The sequence below is a fragment of the Martes martes genome (genome assembly GCF_963455335.1).
Source record: "Martes martes genome assembly, chromosome: 3".
Lineage (NCBI taxonomy): Eukaryota > Metazoa > Chordata > Mammalia > Carnivora > Mustelidae > Martes > Martes martes.
This window is the reverse complement of record NC_137890.1, coordinates 162,514,516-162,533,483: the sequence shown is the minus strand read 5'-3', so window position 1 is coordinate 162,533,483 and position 18,968 is coordinate 162,514,516. Positions and strand designations below refer to the sequence as shown.

The 18,968-nt window shown below is 40.4% G+C and overlaps 2 protein-coding genes across 2 annotated transcripts in view; one reads left to right on the top strand and one right to left on the bottom strand.

The window, feature by feature from the left end:
- Positions 1 to 18,968, bottom strand: part of DOCK10 (dedicator of cytokinesis 10) — a gene marked incomplete at its 3' end in the record, with an annotated part of 267,236 nt that overhangs the window by 222,966 nt on the left and 25,302 nt on the right. The window lies entirely within an intron of this gene.
- LOC308340028 (large ribosomal subunit protein eL30-like) lies at positions 8,460 to 12,128 on the top strand (the record flags this gene model as incomplete). Its single annotated transcript, XM_080799184.1, has 1 exon — positions 8,460 to 12,128. Exon 1 carries the CDS (start codon positions 11,781 to 11,783, stop codon positions 12,126 to 12,128), a length of 348 nt encoding a protein of 115 aa, XP_080655310.1. The 5' UTR covers positions 8,460 to 11,780.

Sequence of the window (18,968 nt, the reverse complement as noted above, 5' to 3'; positions counted from 1 at the left end):
ACTCAAGTCACACACACACACACACACACACACAACTACTTGCACAGTCACTACAGTTTCTAGTGGTTTGCATTGCTGGTTTCTCAAAAACACAAGGAAAAACCCATGATCTTTGGGGAACTCCTAGTGTCTGGAGATATGTATTCTCTTTCTTACAGTCATTAATGAAATTGTGCTTTCCACCTCTGGAGGACCAAAACTTAAGTGATTTCACAAAGGAAGAAACAACCCACATTTCCCCCTCCTCTCTCTTCTTTTTTTTTTTTTTTTTTCCTTCACTGTGGTAATAACTTTTTTTTTTACTTTTTAAAATTTATATATATATATATATATTTTTTTTAAATTTCTTTTCAGTGTTCCAGAATTCATTGTTTATGCATCACACCCAGTGATCCATGCAATATGTGTCGTCCCCGGGCTCACCCAACCCCCCACCTCCCTCCCTCAAAAACCCTCAGTTTTTTTCTCAGAATCCACAGTCTCTCATGGTTCATCTCCCCCTCCAATTTCCCCCACTCCCTTCTCCTCTCCATCTCCTCTGTGTTAGTCCTTATGCTCCATAAGTAAGCGAAACCGTATGATAATTGACTCTTTCTGCTTGACTTATTTCACTCAGCATAATCTCTTCCAGTCCCGTCCATGTTGATACAAAAGTTGGGTATTCATCCTTTCTGATGGAGGGATAATACTCCATAGTATATATGGACCACGTCTTCTTTATCCATTCATCCACTGAAGGGCATCTTGGTTCTTTCCACAGTTTGGCGACCGTGGCCATCACTGCTATGAACATTGGGGTACAGATGGCCCTTCTTTTCACTACATCTGTCTCTTTGGGGTAAATACCCAATAGTGCAATTGCAGGGTCATAGGGTAGCTCTGTTTTTAATTTCTTAAGGAATCTTCACATTGTTTTCCAAAGTGGCTGCATTAACTTGCATCCCCACCAACAGTGAAAGAGGGTTCCCCTTTCTCCACATCCTCTCCAACACATGCTGTTTACTGTCTTGTTAATTTTGGCCATTACTACTGGTGTAAGGTGATAACATTTAACATGAGATATACTCTTTTATCATGAGGTGTTTGGATATACTCTATTTAACATGAGATATACTCCTTTAGATTGTCAAGTGTATACTGCAGTATTGTTATCTGTAGCATAATGTGGTACCACGGATCTCCAGAGCTCATTCACCTTTCAGAACTGAAACAATACCCATTGATCCCCTTTTACCCTCTCCTGGCCTACTTTTTGTTTTCTTAAATGGGCTTAATTTTTTAGAACAATTCAGGCCATGTTTAATCTGTATTGACTGAGTATTTCCTGTGCACAGCTCATGGAAAGGAATAGTGCCAATCCTGCTAGGTGGCCACCAGAATTTCAACATGTTCCCGAAGTCTTGCAGGTATCAGCAGTAGGGTAAGATGAAGGGATTAAATATGGTGACTCCATGAGCTAGCCATGGCTTCTGTCTTTCTTTCAGAAAAAAGGCTGCCAAAAGAAAACTCTAGCTACTAGAAAGAAGATCATTACTAGAAACTGGTGTGTTAATTTGACATTGAAGGAGTTAACCTATCAAATGATTTAGTGCTGTTTTGGGTGAATGATGGGCCACCAAGGATTATTATGGGTAGTGATATCTTATCAGTGATAACAGTATTTTAAAGTCATTATCACTAAAGGAATTGGTTAGCTAGTAACAGAAGTAATAGTGGTAGACTCAGCAGTCTTTCCCAGTATGTGTATTTACTAACAAGTATAGACAAACCAGTTAAGTAGGTGCCAGACATTTTGGTGAGTCATGGGTGGGGCTTACAGAGGCTTGCAATAGTATACAGCAGAGTTCCTACAATACATTTGTGTTCAAAGTCTATGGCAGGGAAGACAGAGGTAGTTAATTCGGCCGGGGGAGTTAGCTATGATTTCTCAGAGGCTGAAGTATTTGAGCTGGCTTGTGAAAGGTGAATAAATGACACCTGGGACGTGAAGTGAGGAAAAACGTCTCAAACATACAAAACTATGTCCCTCGTGATGGCATCCCACTTTTGGAGGCAGATGCCACGTCACTGCTAAATGTCGAAATCTCTGAATACAGGCATTACTTTGTTTTATTGAACTTCACAGATACTGGTTTTTATTGTTTGTTTTCACAAATTCAATGTTTGTAGGAACCTTGCCCTGAGCAAGTCTACTGGGGCCATTTTTCCACAACATTTGCTTGCTTCATCTGTGTCACATTCTGATAACTGTTGCACTATTTCAAGCCTTTTCATTATTTTGTTATGGTGATCTGTGATCAGTGATTAACAACTCACCAAAAGTTCAGGTGACAGCATTTTTTTTTTAGCAATAAGCTATATTTTACATAAGATGTATGTGTATGTATATATATATATATATATATATATATACACACACACATACACATACATATATACACACACACATATATCATGGTAATGATATTACACACTTAATAGACTGCAGTTTAATGCAAACATAACTTTTTGTATGCATTGGAAACTAAAAAATTCATTTGACTCGCTTTATTGCAATATTCACTTCCTTGCAGAGATCTGGAACCAAACTCACATGATCTCAGGGATATGCCTGCGTAAGTGTCGCCCCCTGGTGTCTGTTGTGAAAGAGGCATCAAGTGAAAACATTCAGAAGCCTCTTTTGCCATATTGTTTTATAAACATGACCACACTGTCATCCTCAGTATCATTTAATCATAGCATCAGTATTCCAGATTTTTGCTTCTAAATGGCATGGTGTAGAAGAGCATTCACAGACCCAGGAGTGCAAATAACAACACAAGGCTTTTTCCACATGAGCTTAAATGGAAGTAAACCAGCTTTTTCTTCTTAGAGTCCTTTGATGACAGACAATAAAGAGAGTTATTTCCATTCATTTCTTTGCCCTAAGAGGCTGAGATTTGGTTAACTATCTAGTTGTCCTTAACTTAGGTGTGTACTGGGATATAGAAAGGTTTTTAGTGACTCCTTATCACAGTATGACAATAGCCACACCAGCCCATTCCAAAGAGTTGGTCATAAGCTCAGGCAGAAGGACATAAACATCCTATGCAGGAGGAAAGAAACTGGCAGATGGCATCTTGTTACCCATGCCTTCCAGAAAGCGCCTGGAGTATTGTTAGATGCTCAGTGCACATTGAAGAATTGGTATGAACCGTATCAGTATGGCCTGCCTTGGTGTGGACAGGTAAGAACGAACGAATGACTGTGAAAAATTTGAGAAAATGAAAATATCATCTCTATGTAAGAATGGAAAGGGATTTCAGGAGGTTAGAGTTTCAAGGTAGAGTTTGCGGCATACCTCCTCCAGGAGAGTTTGGACTCCTTGTTAGTGGGAGGTTGGCTTTTACCTTACCATTCCACCAGGATATGGATCGTAGGAGGAGAATTACCACTGGAAGGGCAACTTTCTTAATTAGAATCAGAGAGAAGACCCACAATCCTGAAATTAGGCTTCATTGATTTTGTTAACTTTTATTCAAAAGTGACACAGCCAAAGCCACAGAGAGTTTTCACTTATTTTAGTTTCAAATGAAAGTTTTATCTAATAATAGTCCTTTTTCCAAATTTTATGGAATGCAGTTGTTGGTATATCATTAGCATTTTTGATTGTAAGTGGCCTTCACTGTCTGCTAAAAGCAGAAAAAAAATCATCCCTTTCAATTTTATATATGTGAATTTTATAATGTGAATTTTTGTGATAATATAAGGTCAATGACTCCAAAGCCACCTTTGGGAAAGAAGTCATGTTTTCTTGCATGAAATGCTCAAAGGCCACTGGAGTCTTATATCTTCTCCTCATTGGTCTAATTACAGTAACACTGTGAAAGTCAGTTAGGTCTACCAAGTGCAAGTATCGTAATAACCAAAATCAAGGGACTATTTAATAATCATAAAAATGATGAAGACTAATATTGCTTGAGCATGTCCAGCATTTTCTCATTTAACCTGTGATGTACACATATATGATCCTTTATAGTGGGTTAAATGATGCCCTCAAAAACACACGTCCACCTCCCCATTCTTGGAACCATTCTTGGAACCATTCTTGTGACCTTATTTGGGAAGAGTCTTTACGGATGTAATAAAGTTAAGGATTTTAAGATGAGACCACTCTAGATGATCTGGGTGGGCCTTAAATCCAAAGACAAGTGTCCTTAGAAAAGCAGGATGGGAAACACAGAGAGAGGAGGCGAGGCCATGTGGAGATGGGTCAGAGACTGGAGTGATGCAGTCACAAGCCAAGGAATTCCTAGAGCTACTGGAAACTGGACAAGGAAAGGAAGGATTCACCCCTAAAATGTTCAGAAGGAGTGCTGCCTTCTTGATTTAAATTTTCTGGTGTGTGAAAGAATAAATTTCTGTTGTAAGCCACCCAGTTTGTGGTAATTAGTCATGGTAGCCCTAGCAAACAGATGTATCTCTTTTTAAAGCTAAGAAACCTCAAGCTCAGAGAGGGTAAATAACTTCCTAGGGCCACACAGCTGGTATTAATATACGGTAGAGTCACGTCTGAACTCATCTTTCTGACTCAAGAATACAGGCTCTAAGCATAAAACCATGAGTCTGGCTTAAAAGTCCAGAGAGCGTTTATTTTCCTAAGTGAAAAAAACAAGAAGGCCTGGTATGCTGATGCAGAGTTTCAGAGCAGACCCTTCCAGCAACTTCCTGCCTCCAGAATCAATTGTTTGCATTTAAAAAGCCATTAGGGTCTATCCATTAGCAGTTCATACCTCACGTGGCCTTGCTTCCAGCTCAGGGATAAGGCCCTCGAAGGGGCAGTCCTGGCTTTGCTTTATTTCTCTAATCTTACAGATGATCATCTTTACTCAAGCTGGGCAACAATACAAGAGGGAATGAACATTAAATTAAATCTATAAAGAGCTTGAAATCAATCACGCCCTCCATGAAACTAATTTTAGAAAAGAGGTCATTAGATATATTAGAGTCGATGTGGAAGTGAACAGAGAAATGGGACTTCATGTTCTCTTCAGAAAAAACCTTCTGTCTTGAGACAGAATTTTTATTACCTTACATCAGAGGTGTACAGTTAGTTGCCACAGAACTATAAGTTCTAGTAGTCAAAGTAGCGGTTTTATGTCTGAGGAGAATGGGCCCTGGCTGCCTACTCCCCCTCGTGGAGAGGAAGCAAACACCATGTGATTCTCCATCGGCCACCGGGCAGGCTTTCAAGGACACAAGGACAGGATTTCAATCACTGCTAAATTCAGTAGAGGGGAAAAGATCTTTAACATGTAAAGTTCTGACAATTCCAATTGGACCTTCAGTACAACAGTGTTGATTGAATGGTCCTTACTCAGGGTTCAGCACCTTGATTTTTGCCAAATTGCTTCACCCCTGCATATATACCTAAAATCCTTTGGATGAGTGTCTTAATTTTTTTCTATAAAGTTTTATTTTTAATTAAAACTCTATGCCTTGACCACAGGTGACATAGTGTCAGTTGTCAAAAGTAGAATGAAAAGTAATTTGAAAGTAGAAGGACAAAACGAAGTCAACACTGCTATTTGATTGCACCTACCAAATTCTACCCATTCCCCCATGCCACTAGTTCTATCTACCAAAGTCTAAGCCCAAACCTGCACTCTTTTTGTAAGAAGGAGGAGTAAAGCAAATGTTAGGCAGGTGGAAAAGCCAAACTGAATCAAAACTGAGACTTTATCATTGTTGTAATCAAGAGTATTGAAAAAGAATAAAAAAGAAAGCATCTTTTCACAATGTGAGTCAATAGCTTTTTTGGTTTTTGTTTTTTGGGGTGGTGAGGGAGGGGTCGATGTTATTTAAAGCTGTGTGTGAAACCACTGAAATACTCTTAGGTATGATCAGCAGTATGTAGTTCACACTTTGGGAAAGAGTACTAATTTTGGGGGAGGGCGTAGGGAGGGAGATAAGGTAATTTTCCAAAACACAGCACACACAATCTATGTACACTTTAAAAATGTGATTACTGTAAAATCCAGCTTCATTTTTTCTCTTCAACTTTGGACTGTATGGACTGTTTCTACACCTTCCATTTATTGCAGTCTTTGCTTGAACGGCATGTTTCACTGTAAAATCCCCTAATGGCCTTTCTCACTGCAATATTCCTCTTTTAGGTTAAGTTTACAAATTTACTTACATCACAACTTCAGTTGAAAACTTCCAAACCTTCCTTAAGTTTATCAGATGATTCAAACGAGGAGCAAAGCCTTGGTTAATCCAACTCTTAACTTCTAGGTAAGCTAGTAGTTTCCTTGCCATGTCTTAAAATATTTAGGCACTCTTTCATTTGCATTTTGCTCCTACCACTTTTTGCACTTAGAGTCCCTCTCAATGCTTCCAATCAAAATGTCACTGGTTTCTCAAAGACCACCTCAAAAACCGTATTTGCCAAGGCTCTGTGATCACAGCCATTCCTCTGTTCTGCATTCCTTCCTATTTTCTCTACTATACCCATCAAGCACTGTCTGACATGACTTGTTTGGGTGTACTTGTTTTTTGAATTAATAGTTTTAATTTTTGTTCAGAGAAAGAAAAGCATCAAGGAAGCTACACACCGGCCACTTAAGGTTGGAGAAAAACATTGATGGATATAAAAACTGGCATCTCATACTGTTTGTATCTTTTCATCGTCAATGACCTGTGCTCAAAAAGTGTCAAGCAAACCTTGGAAAGGGGGAAATAAATCCCCCAGTTTTTTTTAAGATTTTATTTATTTGACAGAGAGAGAGATCACAAGTAGGCAGAAAGGCAGGCAGAGAGAGAAGGGGAAGCAGGCTTCTTGCTGAGCAAAGAGCCCAGTGTAGGGCTTGATCCCAGGACCCTGAGATCATGACCCGAGCTGAAGGCAGAGGCCTAACCCACTGAGCCATCCAGGTACCCCTAAATCCCCCAGTTTTAACAGAGGCCTTGCTGCCCTGAGGATTCAAACTCCAAGCCCATGAAATTACACTGTGGTATACTGCAAGACTCATTCACCTGTAGTTGGGGATCTGAGAGTATACGGACAGGCCAGAAGACTTGCGATACACAAAGGCATCACAGAATTTATAAAAAGAAAGTGAAATAAATTTTGTAATCCCTCATCTTGCTTTATGTTTATTTCCAGCGAATTTCTAGAATGCACACTAACAGGATAGTTTGTCGGCTCTTGGGAAAGGGAACCTTGGTCGTGAAGAGTCACTACAGATCACTGACATTGAATCGGGTCACAATAATCCTGTCTCCTTTTACCTGAGCCAGAGCTAGGATGATTGTATGAATTTTATAAAGGCATTTGACAAGACCCCAGAGATGTTTTTGTAGACACGTTGGAGGGTGGTTTCTAGCAGTGAGTCTTAACTGCTCTCTTGGCTCTGTTGAATTAGACACATGGATGAATGGATTATGTGACAAGGTCATAGGCTGGTTTGTTGTAGCTGACATAAAGGTAAAAGCAGAAGTAAGTAATCGGTTGACATATCCAGAATCCCAAAATGTTCCCACACTCAGGCTAAGTCTAAGAAGATCAACTTGAATGAAGATTAAAGCAGATCTTGATTTAAGTTTTTTTTTTTTTAAAGATTTATTTATTTATTTATTTATTTGACAGACAGAGATCACAAGTAGGCAGAAAGAGAGAGAGGGGAAGCAAGCTCCCCGCTGAGCAGAGAGCCCGATGCAGGGCTCGATCCCAGGACCCTGAGACCATGACCCCAGCTGAAGGTAGAGGCTTAACCCATTGAGCCACCTAGGTGCCCCTTGATTTAAGTTTTTTAAAAAATCATGATAATATAGAGATGTGATTTACCTGCACCTTCATGACAAAGACTTGGATATTAGTATAAACTAACACATAGTTACATTGTATTGGCAGACAAACCATATTTAGCATAAAGCTGATGGTAATCCAGGTTTTCTGGGCATTGATAAAACGCTAAAAATGGTGTTCAGGTCTTTGTGACAGAGGAGGAAGGATATAGGAAAACCATGACCCATTCAGAAGAGAGTATTGAGGACATTGCACAACGTGCATAAGGAAGTTCTAAAGAGTGTTGATTAGATTTAGAAATATAAGACTATATCAGGCATGAGAATTCTTATAAAAAACTTAAAAATGGCCATGTAAAAAGAATTATGCCTAATTAAGAGCATGCCAGTGATACGCATCTCATGCTTTGAGAAATTCTTACCATCTATTTTAGTAGTGGGATGGGAAAATAAAAATAACTCTGCATGTACAGCAAAAACAATACGCTCGATATAACCCAAAGGAGTACATTTAAAGCCACTGCTTGAAGCCCAGAGAGATAAATTCTAACTCCACATAATAAAGAATATTCTAGAAATAAATTTTATGCCAAAAATGGAATTAGCCATCTTGCCATTCATTCAATAGCTATTTCTTTTCTTTTTATTTATTTATTTATTTATTTGATACAGAGAGAGAGATCACAAGTAGGCAGAGAGGCAGGCAGAGAGAGAGGGGGAAGCAGGCTCCCTGCTGTGCAGAGAGCCCAATGTGGGGCTTGATTCCAGGACCCTGGGATCATGACCTGAGCCGAAGGCAGAGGCAACAACTATTTCTTGAGTGAAGATTCTTTGTTAGGCACAGTGATAGATCTTGGGTAACTGACACTTGCTCCCATGAGCCAGTGTTTTAAGCCAATACCTTATGCTGATTTTATGCTGTTTTTAAAAGATACATTAAAATGTACCTACTAGGATTTATAGTTTTCAATAATCAGCTGTATTTTTTTTCTCAAAATTTAAGATTTCTTCTTTAGGCCGACCAAAATTTCACCGGATAACTACCTAAATTTCCTTAGAATTAGCAGTTAGGAGCACTGGCATCACTTCCTCTATCGAACTGCACAGAACTATTATTATGTACCAAAGAGTGTATCACAGAGCTGGTAGGATCATGAATAAAAAAAAAAAAAAAAATCAAGACCAGCACTCCAATCCTACAAAGAAAGAAACAGAAGTGCAATGAGGTAAGTAACTTCTGTGTCGACGTACACAAAGGGAAAGCATAGATCCCCTGAGTCCATTCTTAGTGTTCTATCTGGTACTCCACCCGATGTCCAGAGTGTTCCTCAAGGCACTGTATGTTGACACAGAGAGGGACTAAGTTGAACTCAACAACTACAACCATGCCAAATAAACATCATTGCCTCCCTGCATAAACCATGTCTCCCTCGCCATAATGCTTAAACAAAATGCACGCCGGGAAGTATGCATTTATCATGCTAAAATGAAGGCTCCACTGTGGATAGATTTGCTAAAAGGTTCCAATGTGGTCATCTAAATGACTTCAGCCTCACATGATGCTATGGGGCCAGCAGCCAACGTTAGAAGGACCAAGTCGGGAAGTGAGGATATGGCGCCCTCTAGGGAGAATTGCTTGAAAAACCAAGTCCATTCCTAAGTAAGGGGTCATAGAGAGTTTAGTCCAGCTAAAATTTCATGTCACCATAGAAAGGTTTCCACTCAAATAAGTATTAGATTTTTAGCTAAGGAATACTATTCTGTGAACCAATACAAAATGCCAGTCGTTGAATGGCAATATTAAAAATAGTGGATGTTAAGCCATTTAAAGGGAGAAACCTAGGCAGGGAAGCGGTCTGAAAAATAAAATAATCTTAGCTGAACTTCTCAACGGATATGCTTAGGGAATTTCCCTCTTTAAGTTTTCAAAAGCAGGAGTGAAAATATCCACTGCATCTATTTATTTGCTTCAGCCAAATAAAAGATTACTTTTGTCATTATCCTTCCTATAAAAGACCTGTTTAATCTACCCCGGTGTCTCCCTGCAAATCTCATTTCACCCGGGTGGCTTTTGGCAAAGTCAGCAGAATGTCTGCAGAGAAGAAATGTGGATGAAAGGGTGTGATGGACCCAGGGACAATGGCAACTCCTGGGGTTTCAAAAAAGTTAGAAAAATGATATTCAGAGTTTGCTTAAAAGAGAAAACTCTCCAATAGCAACTAATTCAAATGGGCCATTTAAAAGACCCACCCACGAATGTTCATTTTGACTCAACAGTATGCCTGGGTTCTACACACTTCATGATGTGGTCGAGTCCCTCAGCTGGATGGATATGATTTCTAAGAGCCTGAGAAGGACCTCTGTATTGCCCTCCTCCTCTTAGCTGAGACAGTAAGACAGCTTTAACAGGTGTAGTTATTAGTTAGCGCTTGCTGAATGACAAACCACCCCAAAACTCAGTGGCTTCCCAAACAAAGCGACCTTTTTTTTTTTTTTTTTTTTTTTTTTTTAAATTACTAAGGAGGCTTTGAGTTGGTTGGAGATTCACTCCCGTGTCTGCAGTCGGGCACAGGTCAGCCAGGCGGCTGTGAGAACCTCTGGCAGACTCCCCTCTTTTCCACAAGCCTCCTCCTCCAGAAGCTAGCCCAGGCGTTTTCACAAGACAATAACAAAGGAACAAAATAGGAAGCAGAGGCACCCAAGAGTTTGTTCAGCCTCTGTATGTGTGTCTCATTGGCCAGAGGGAATCAGAACTCTAAGACCAGAGTCAGCAGAGGTGCCCCCCCCCCGCCCGGCAAATCCTGGATAGAAGGAAGCATGAAGAACAACAGAGGTAAATGCAATTTGCCAGGACAGGGAACAGGATCATCTAGGGTCCAACTAGAAGTAAGGCACACACAGCCAGTGCCTCAGACAAAGGTACCCATCGCTGCTGTACATGCTAGACAGCAGTTTCTATTGAAGAGTGGAATTTGAAAAAGGGAAGGAGGACCAGGAAAGCAAAAGAAAGTTTCAGAAGGGGAATCCAGGGAGGGTATAATCAAGTCGACTGCTCTCAACTTTCCTGCTTACCAGGATTGCCCAGAGGCCTTGCCAAAAATACACATTGCTGGACCCTGCCCAGCGTTCCTGAATTAGGAGGTGATGGGTGGGACCTGCTAACCAGCACTTCTAGCAAGTCCCCAGGTGATGCCCTTGCTACTGTGGGAAGGGGTCGTGGGGCACACACTTTGGGAACCACTGCTACAGAAAGTCTAGGGATGCCCAGAAAGAGGCTTCAAGTACTTACTTGTTTCAATATCAGTTCAGGCACTTTGCCTTTTGGTGTAACTCAGACGGTTCATACAGGTTTGGGAGTCCCCATTTTAATTTTTTATTTAGTTCTATTTTTAAATTTTGGGAGCAGGAATCAACATTTTTAAAGAATGGAATGGAGTTGGGAATAATGATTCAGTCTTGAAAAACGGATAATAAAAAGAAGACAGAAGCGTTTTATAGGAGAAGCATCAAGAAACCAGGCTCACAGTAAGTTCATAGCACTAAATTCTGTGAGACGTTTCTTGCGAAGAAGCATCAAGCTTGTATGTAAATGGACCAGCTAGTAAGCGATACAGCGCCGCAGGCTCCCACGGACCCCAGCATCCTCACGGCTAAATCAAACCCAACACGAGGAAAGAGCCCTCTATCTTCTCAGCTGACGAGTCACATACTTTGAAGCAAAGCAGTGAAATACTTCAAGTTTTAGAAACAAGCCTGACCGTGACTCACTTTGCCTAACAGCAGGACATGCTTTTTCTGATAAAGTTAAGTGGTGATGAAAAATATTGATATGGTATCAGCCATGGCGTATGTGTGTGTATAGTCCAGATTCTTGCACAACACGCAAGTCTTGTCCAATGACTGGGTTTAAAGAAGAGTTTGTGCTAAAGAAGATTAACACTGATTTTGGCGGCTGCTCTTGGTTGGGGCCGTCCCGCACCTAAGGCAGGAAGATGGTGGCCGCAAAGAAGATGAAAAAGTCGCTGGAGTCGATCAACTCCAGGCTCCAGCTCGTTATGAAAAGTGGAAAATACGTGCTGGGGTACAAGCAGACTCTGAAAATGATCAGACATGGCAAAGCGAAGCTGGTCATCCTCGCCAGCAACTGCCCGGCCTTGAGGAAATCTGAAATAGAATACTATGCCATGTTGGCCAAAACTGGTGTCCATCACTACAGTGGCAGTGATATTGAATTGGGCACAGCATGTGGGAAATACTATAGAGTATGCACGTTGGCTATCATTGATCCAGGTGATTCTGATATCATTAGAAGCATGCCAGAACAGACTGGTGAAAAGTAAATCATGCAGAATTTTTCTTTAATAAAACTGGCCACGGCTTGTTTAGAAGAAGAAGAAGAAGAAGAAGAAGAAGAAGAAGAAGAAGAAGAAGAAGAAGAAGGAGAAGAAGATTAACACTGAAACAAAAAAAGACGATGTTGCACTTGCTGCCAGCAAGAACTTGGGGTTTATATGGGAAGTAGGGAAGCCACAGGTAACATATTCCTTCCTCACTTCTGGGAAGAAATTTAAATAAAAGTATTGTATCGGGGCGCCTGGGTGGCTCAGTGGGTTAAAGCCTCTGCCTTCGGCTCAGGTCATGATCCCAGCGTCCTGGGATGGAGCCCCGCATCGGGCTCTCTGCTCCGCAGGGAGCCTGCTTCCTCCTCTCTCTCTCTGCCCGCCTCTCTGCCTACTTGCGATCTCTGTCTGTCAAATAAATAAATAAAATCTTAAAAAAAAAAAAAGTATTGTATCGGACACACAAACAAACCTGCTAAAGGTATTCACACCAGAACTTTCGGATTAAAAAAAAAAAAAAAGATTTTATTTATTTATTTGAGAGGGGGCAGGAGTAGAGGGAAAAGAAAGCTTCCCACTGAGCAGGGAGCCCTACACAGGGTTTGATTCCAGGACCCTGGGATCTGACCTGAGCTGAAGGCAGCTGCTTAACTAACTGAGCCACCCAGGCATCCCCAGAACTTTCAGCTTTTTAAAGTGATTCCCTGTCATTAGCCAGAGAAGAAAGCGGTTGGAAAATCAAGTTAGCTTAAAGTACAACTGAAAATTAATCTAACATAGCTCTTAAAGCGTGCCAAATCCTGAGATTAAGGTCACCAGTCAACAGGAGAGTAAACAGAGGTCCCCAGTTACGACTCCTGTATATGCATGGCTTTCCCATATGACAAAATTGTCATGATGTAATTCTTAAAATGAAAGGCATTCATTTAATCCTGATCTTTAAAGAGTAAAGAAGACAGAAGGCTTCCTGCCCTTCAGCAGAGATGATCAGCTGAGTCAAGTCCAGAGTGGGGTGGAGCTGAGCGAGAGAAAGCCTTTGGGGCTTGCAGGGACATCTGGCTACTGGCAGGGAGGCCATGTCAATATGCAAATTGGCACAGGCATTATAAAAAGGCACCCAAAATGTCAGGCTTTCAAAGGAAAGTCTAGCTGTTTTCAACCACAGCGTGAGCTTTTATACGTAAAGTCCATATAGCCTAAGTGGCTTTTGAGACGAACCCCACGGAGCACAGCTCACTGGAGGAAGCTCAGGGCAGACACGCCTCGCAATGAAAAGTAGTTCACCTGCACTACCCAGGAGAAGAAAAATCAACTGCCTCGCAAGCTCATTCTGGAGGAAGGAGGACTTGAAAATGATTTACACAGTACTGTCCGCTACCAGTAACCATTCGATACATGATGTGTCCAAAGATTTCTCAAAATGAGGCCCCATTCATTCAGAATCTGAAATCCACAGTAGTGGGGCACACATGTCATCTATGAATTCACCCGAAGTACGGTGAGGCCTGCTCAACCCACACAGGTTATACTCAAAGCCCAAGTCTCTCCTTCTGGGTTGCTTGACTGGGCTCTGGACCCGACAGCAATGCACAGTAATCAGCCATGATCCTTCACACGACCCCAAGGCTAAACGTATTCTTAATTATCTCTTTGGGAAATGAGCAGCTCTGGAAAATAGTTGGATGCGTGAACGACATTATTCATCCAAAATAGACTTCCAAGTTCATTTTATTCCAGTACCAATTTCCCGCTGAATTCTATCTGCATCCACTTTATTTTTGAAATCAAACAGAGGAAGACAATTCTCAAATCCTTTCATCTACTTGTGTAACAACATCTGTTTTCTCAGTTTTATACTCAGCCTTCACACAACTGAAGTGCCAAGAGAAGTTGGCTTTCGCATTAGATCTCAGAAGGAGACAAGAGCAATGAAACCCAAATGTACAGCCCCTTAGAGGTGACAAGGTGCTTCCCATTCACGAAGCCTCTATCCCACTGAATGCTCATAACTAATACTAATAACAAAATAATAATACTGCTTACAAATTATGAACCCTGTATAAAAGATAAAATGTCAAGAATCCTTGCTTTAATCAAAATCAATCTTTACAAAAACTCCAAAAGGCAAGTGTGATATTGTCCCCATTTTGACAGAAGAGAAAATTGAAGCTCGGAAAAAGGTTCTGTCAGTTGTCTCAGGTCACACAGACTCTACCGTTCCTGAGCCTTCACTGCATATCAAAACATTCAGATACTCAGTTTCCTACTAGCTACAACAGAGTTAAATAATGATTCAGTCTCGATGAATACTCTGAGTTCATTCACAGCAAGGGAAGTAGGCAGATAATTTCTTTGTTAAAGTCAAATCGCGTTCCCTTTTACTGCAAATACACAGAATTTTCAGTATACAAAAAAAAATTGAGAAAAATGATCATTTACATGTGGGATAACCAGCATTAGCAAAGCCTCCTGAATATAAAGACCTTTGATCGCTCACTCAAAGGGACATATATTGGTGCTTGAAGTGTTAGGTGTGCTGGTATGAAAAGTATGGTGAGGCTTAGCATATTTTATTTTTTAGGAAAGATTTTATTTACTCATTTATTTATTTAGAGAGTGAGTGGGAGGAGGAGTAGAGGAGCAGAGGGAGGGGGAGAGAGAGGATCTTAAGCAGATTCCCCGCCTGAGTGTGGAGCCGGGCATGGGGCTTAATCTCACAACCCTGAGATCACGACCTGACCTGAAATTAAGAGTCAGCAACTTAATGTTTAATGGACTGAGCCATCCAGAAACCCCTGAGGCTTAGTGTATTTTAAAGTATTACCTGTCAGAAACTGCTCCAGGAGGAATATAGTAAAACCCCGTTCATCAATCTGTGTTTCTAACTGACGAGATCGTGAACAGAAGGTTCATGATTCTGATATGAATAACATTACGTAGGTCCCATCATTGCAGCCAAAGTGGAGAGTTGGGACACGTGCAGCAATTAAGCTAGAGTCTCAAATTACTTTGATCATAAACCCTCCAGTGTGTCATTGTGCTTGGTTTGGGGCAACCTAATCTATCTGTGTCTGACATTATTAAAGAACAAGAACCAAGGATGGTATCCTAGGGGTACCTGGGTGTCTCAGTTGGTTCAACTCAAGTGGGGTCATGATCCCAGGATCCTGGGATTGAGCTCCAAATCAGATTCCCTGCTTAGAAGGAATCCTGCTTCCCCCTCTCCCCACTGCCTCCTTACCCCGGTCGTGCACCTTCTCACTTGCTTGCTCTCTATCAAATAAATAAATAAAATATTAAAAAAAAAGGGTGGCATCCTACTTGTGTTTATTGTCAGTGTTTGAAAGGAGAACTTATTGTTTCCTGGGGTGCTCTTCTGTTCAACCACTGACTCCCCAGGACCACCAACGATGTCATCGAACTGAGACAGGAGATTCAGCACAGGCTGTAAGGCTGTGTGTGTGTGTGTGTGTGTACACATAAGAAAGAGAGAGGAGAGGGGGGAGGGAGGGAGAAAGAAAAAAGAGGGAAGGAGAGGATGAAAGAGGGAGAGAGAGGGAAGAGCAGGCAATTAGCAGGTGAGGAAAAGTAAATAGGTAGCTCAAGAAATATTGAGTTTTCTAAAGTTTATTTATTTACTTATTTATTTACTTCTTGAGAGAGAAGAGAGAGAGAGCATGAATGAAGAGAGGGGCAGAAGGAGAGGTAGAGAGAGAGAGGATCCCAAGCAGGATCTACACTCAGCGGGGAGCCCTACCTGGGACTCCATCTCACGACCCTGAGATCATGACCAAGGCTGAAAAATCAAGAGTCCAATGCTTAAGTGACTGAGCTACCCAGGTATCTGATACTGAGTTTTCTAAACATTTAAGAGTCTTACATATTTTTCTCCCTTCTCCTTTCTGTGTCCTTTAGCAAACTGTCACTTACGAAACAGTCATAATTTTAAAGTCTTTAGGGAAGACCCCAGTCTATTTCCTCTTACCAGCACATTGTGCAACTGTCCTTTCTTTCTCAGACTCATCCCTGCTGGTTGAAGTCTACTCATATGCTGGTTGTGCAAGCCCAGGGTGTGATGTGCCACCGGTGCCCAATGACAGAACCACAGGGAGCTCTGTAGGACACTGGCTCAGTCCTGCCCCACAGGAGACCCCTAGGCCTGGCAGGGAGCCTGGCCTGAGGTTCCCCAAATTGCACAGAAATGACACCACTGTTTGATTTCCAAATGGAAATGAATGCCCCCTTTTTCCTCCGGGACCTCACGGTTCCTTGCAGAAAAAAGTTTTTCTTTTAGAAAGAATCTTCCAAGGTAATAATGACTTGATTTTAAAGACATCTGTCACCGAGAAATCATCATTTCAGAATTGTAGATGTACTTGGGACTCCTTCCTCCTTAAATATGATTTATATGGTATCAAGCTGCAGGATTAAACCATATTTGGGCATCACCTCTCCATCTTCACATTTTTGGATAAACTCCTTTTCTATTTTTTTGTAGGGAAATTTCCTTTCATTTAATTAGGATTTTTAGCAGCTAAGCTGTTCTCAACACAGGGACACCCAAAATATCATTTCAAAAATTTCTCAATGTCTCCAAAAGATTTATGAGAAAAGCATTTTTAGGGTAACTATGATATTTCATAACCCTAAGAAGCAGATAATATCATTTAAAAATTGCAGAAAGATAACATGTAAAAGTTATTTTTAAAACTACAACTTAAGAATTCATCAGAAACAAATGTCTATGGCAAAATAAAAAATCTTTACATCAAAATGTAGATTTTTAAACCCACATTTTGCCTCTGGGAATCTTTTAAATGATATCACCTACTTCCCAGGCTAACTAGATATTATGGGAGCCAGAGTGATTTTCTTATCTATCTTTTGGAGACAATGAACATTTTTGAGATGATATTTTGGGTATTTCTGTATTGAGAAAAAGCTTAGTTGCTAAAAAATTCTAACTAAGTGGAAAAAAATTTCCTTACAAAAAATATAAAGCATTTTTTAAAAAGATTTTCTTTATTTGACAGAGAGAGACACAGCGAGAGAGGGAACAGAAGCAGAGAAAGCGGGAGAAGCAGGCTTCCGGCTGAGCAGAGAGCCTGATGTGGGGCTTGATCCCACGACCCTGGGATCATGACCTGAGCCAAAGGCAGACACTTAACGACTGAGCCACCCAGGTGCCTCAGAAAGCATTTTTTAAAATACAAAAAATGTCATAATATTATATGACATTATATTACAGTACATTATAGTATTGGTAAAATTACTAAGTATATTCTGTTTTGTAGTGGGGGAGATTAATTGGATTGTTGATTAATTGATTATTGATGTATTTAGATTAATATCTGTAATTTTATTTTAAGATATCTACTAATGATGCTTTTTGTTTTTTCTATTATTCAGTTGAAATGTTTTAAATTTTTTTCTTGTTTATTTAGAAATTCACCATTTTATTTCTCCTCTTCCTTTTACTTTATCTGAATTTATCATTTTTTCTCTTTTATATTTTTAAATTTTTATTATTTTTTTAAAAACTTTATTTTTTTATTTGTCAGAGAAAACGAGCACGAGCAGAGGGAGAAGCAGCCAGAGGGTGAAGCAGGGTCCACTCTGAGTAAAGAATCCAAAGTGGGACTCGATCCCAGGACTCTAGGATCATGACCTGAGCCGAAGGCAAACGGTTAATTGACTAAGCCACTTAGGGACTAAGTCCCTATCTTTCATATTTTTAAGTCTCCTAATTTCTCTGAATTTTGTTTTGTGGGAATTCAGTCTTTTTAATACATTAGTTTTCTCTTGAACTGGGTCTAGTCTGAAGTTTATTTCCTTAATTTCAGGGGACATCACTTTCATTTCTACGACTTCCAATTGGCGCATTTGCTCTTGTCTTTTCATTCTTTATAGGGTCACTACTTCTTCCTTTACTTCTTAAAGATTCTAAAGTAAACTCCATTAAAAGGGGATGCAAAATACTTCAATGTGGTTTTAATATAACTGGTGATTGATTGATCTCTATCACCTGTTCTCATCTGAAAGATCAATAAAAAGCTTGGTTCCTGGGGAGAACGGAGTCGAAAGGAAGGTGTCATTTGGAAGGGAGCACTTTATAATTATTTTGAGATTTTCTTCATTTACTGTATGGTACAAAATTTGTAATAATCATCTGCTTTTTTAAAAAAAAGCTTACTAATATATTCAATAGATAAAGATACAAAAATAGAAACCTTTTTTGAACAGGACCTGGAAGACATCCAAAATTTATTTCATTATTTTCACAATAATGCAACATGGCAGTTCATGTGATTGAACTTTTATTAGATCACCGCTCTTCAATGATGGCGTGTTTTAGTGTATTTTCAAAGCTCTTCTGGCTTACATTATTATTTACACGTAATCAGAACCACATTCACCTTCTGATTTTTGACTGAAGGGGGCACTTCTCTCAGCATTCGTCTTCCTTATATGTGCTAAAATCTTAGTCTGCAGATGAATCTTGAGCCAGAGGATAGGGCCATCCCACTTTCCTTCCTGGCCTGGTGACTCCATCACAAGGTAACTGGACAGACCCAAGACCCAGGCCATCTGGTAGCTCGGCCACGGCTGGGAGGCTGTGTTTTGGGAATATGGCTCTCAGGAATGGGATAGGTGGCAGCTCTTCCCAGGGCTTTTCAGAGGCACAGGCTATCCATTCCAGTCCCTGGTTTCCAGTGTTGAGCCTGGTCTCCAATGCCTGCCTTGAGTACATTCGGTATCCATTGCTCAGAAACAATATCCTTGACACCTAACTATTTCTTGTTTCAAATCCCCTTTACTGCTTTTTGTTTCTGTTTCTTT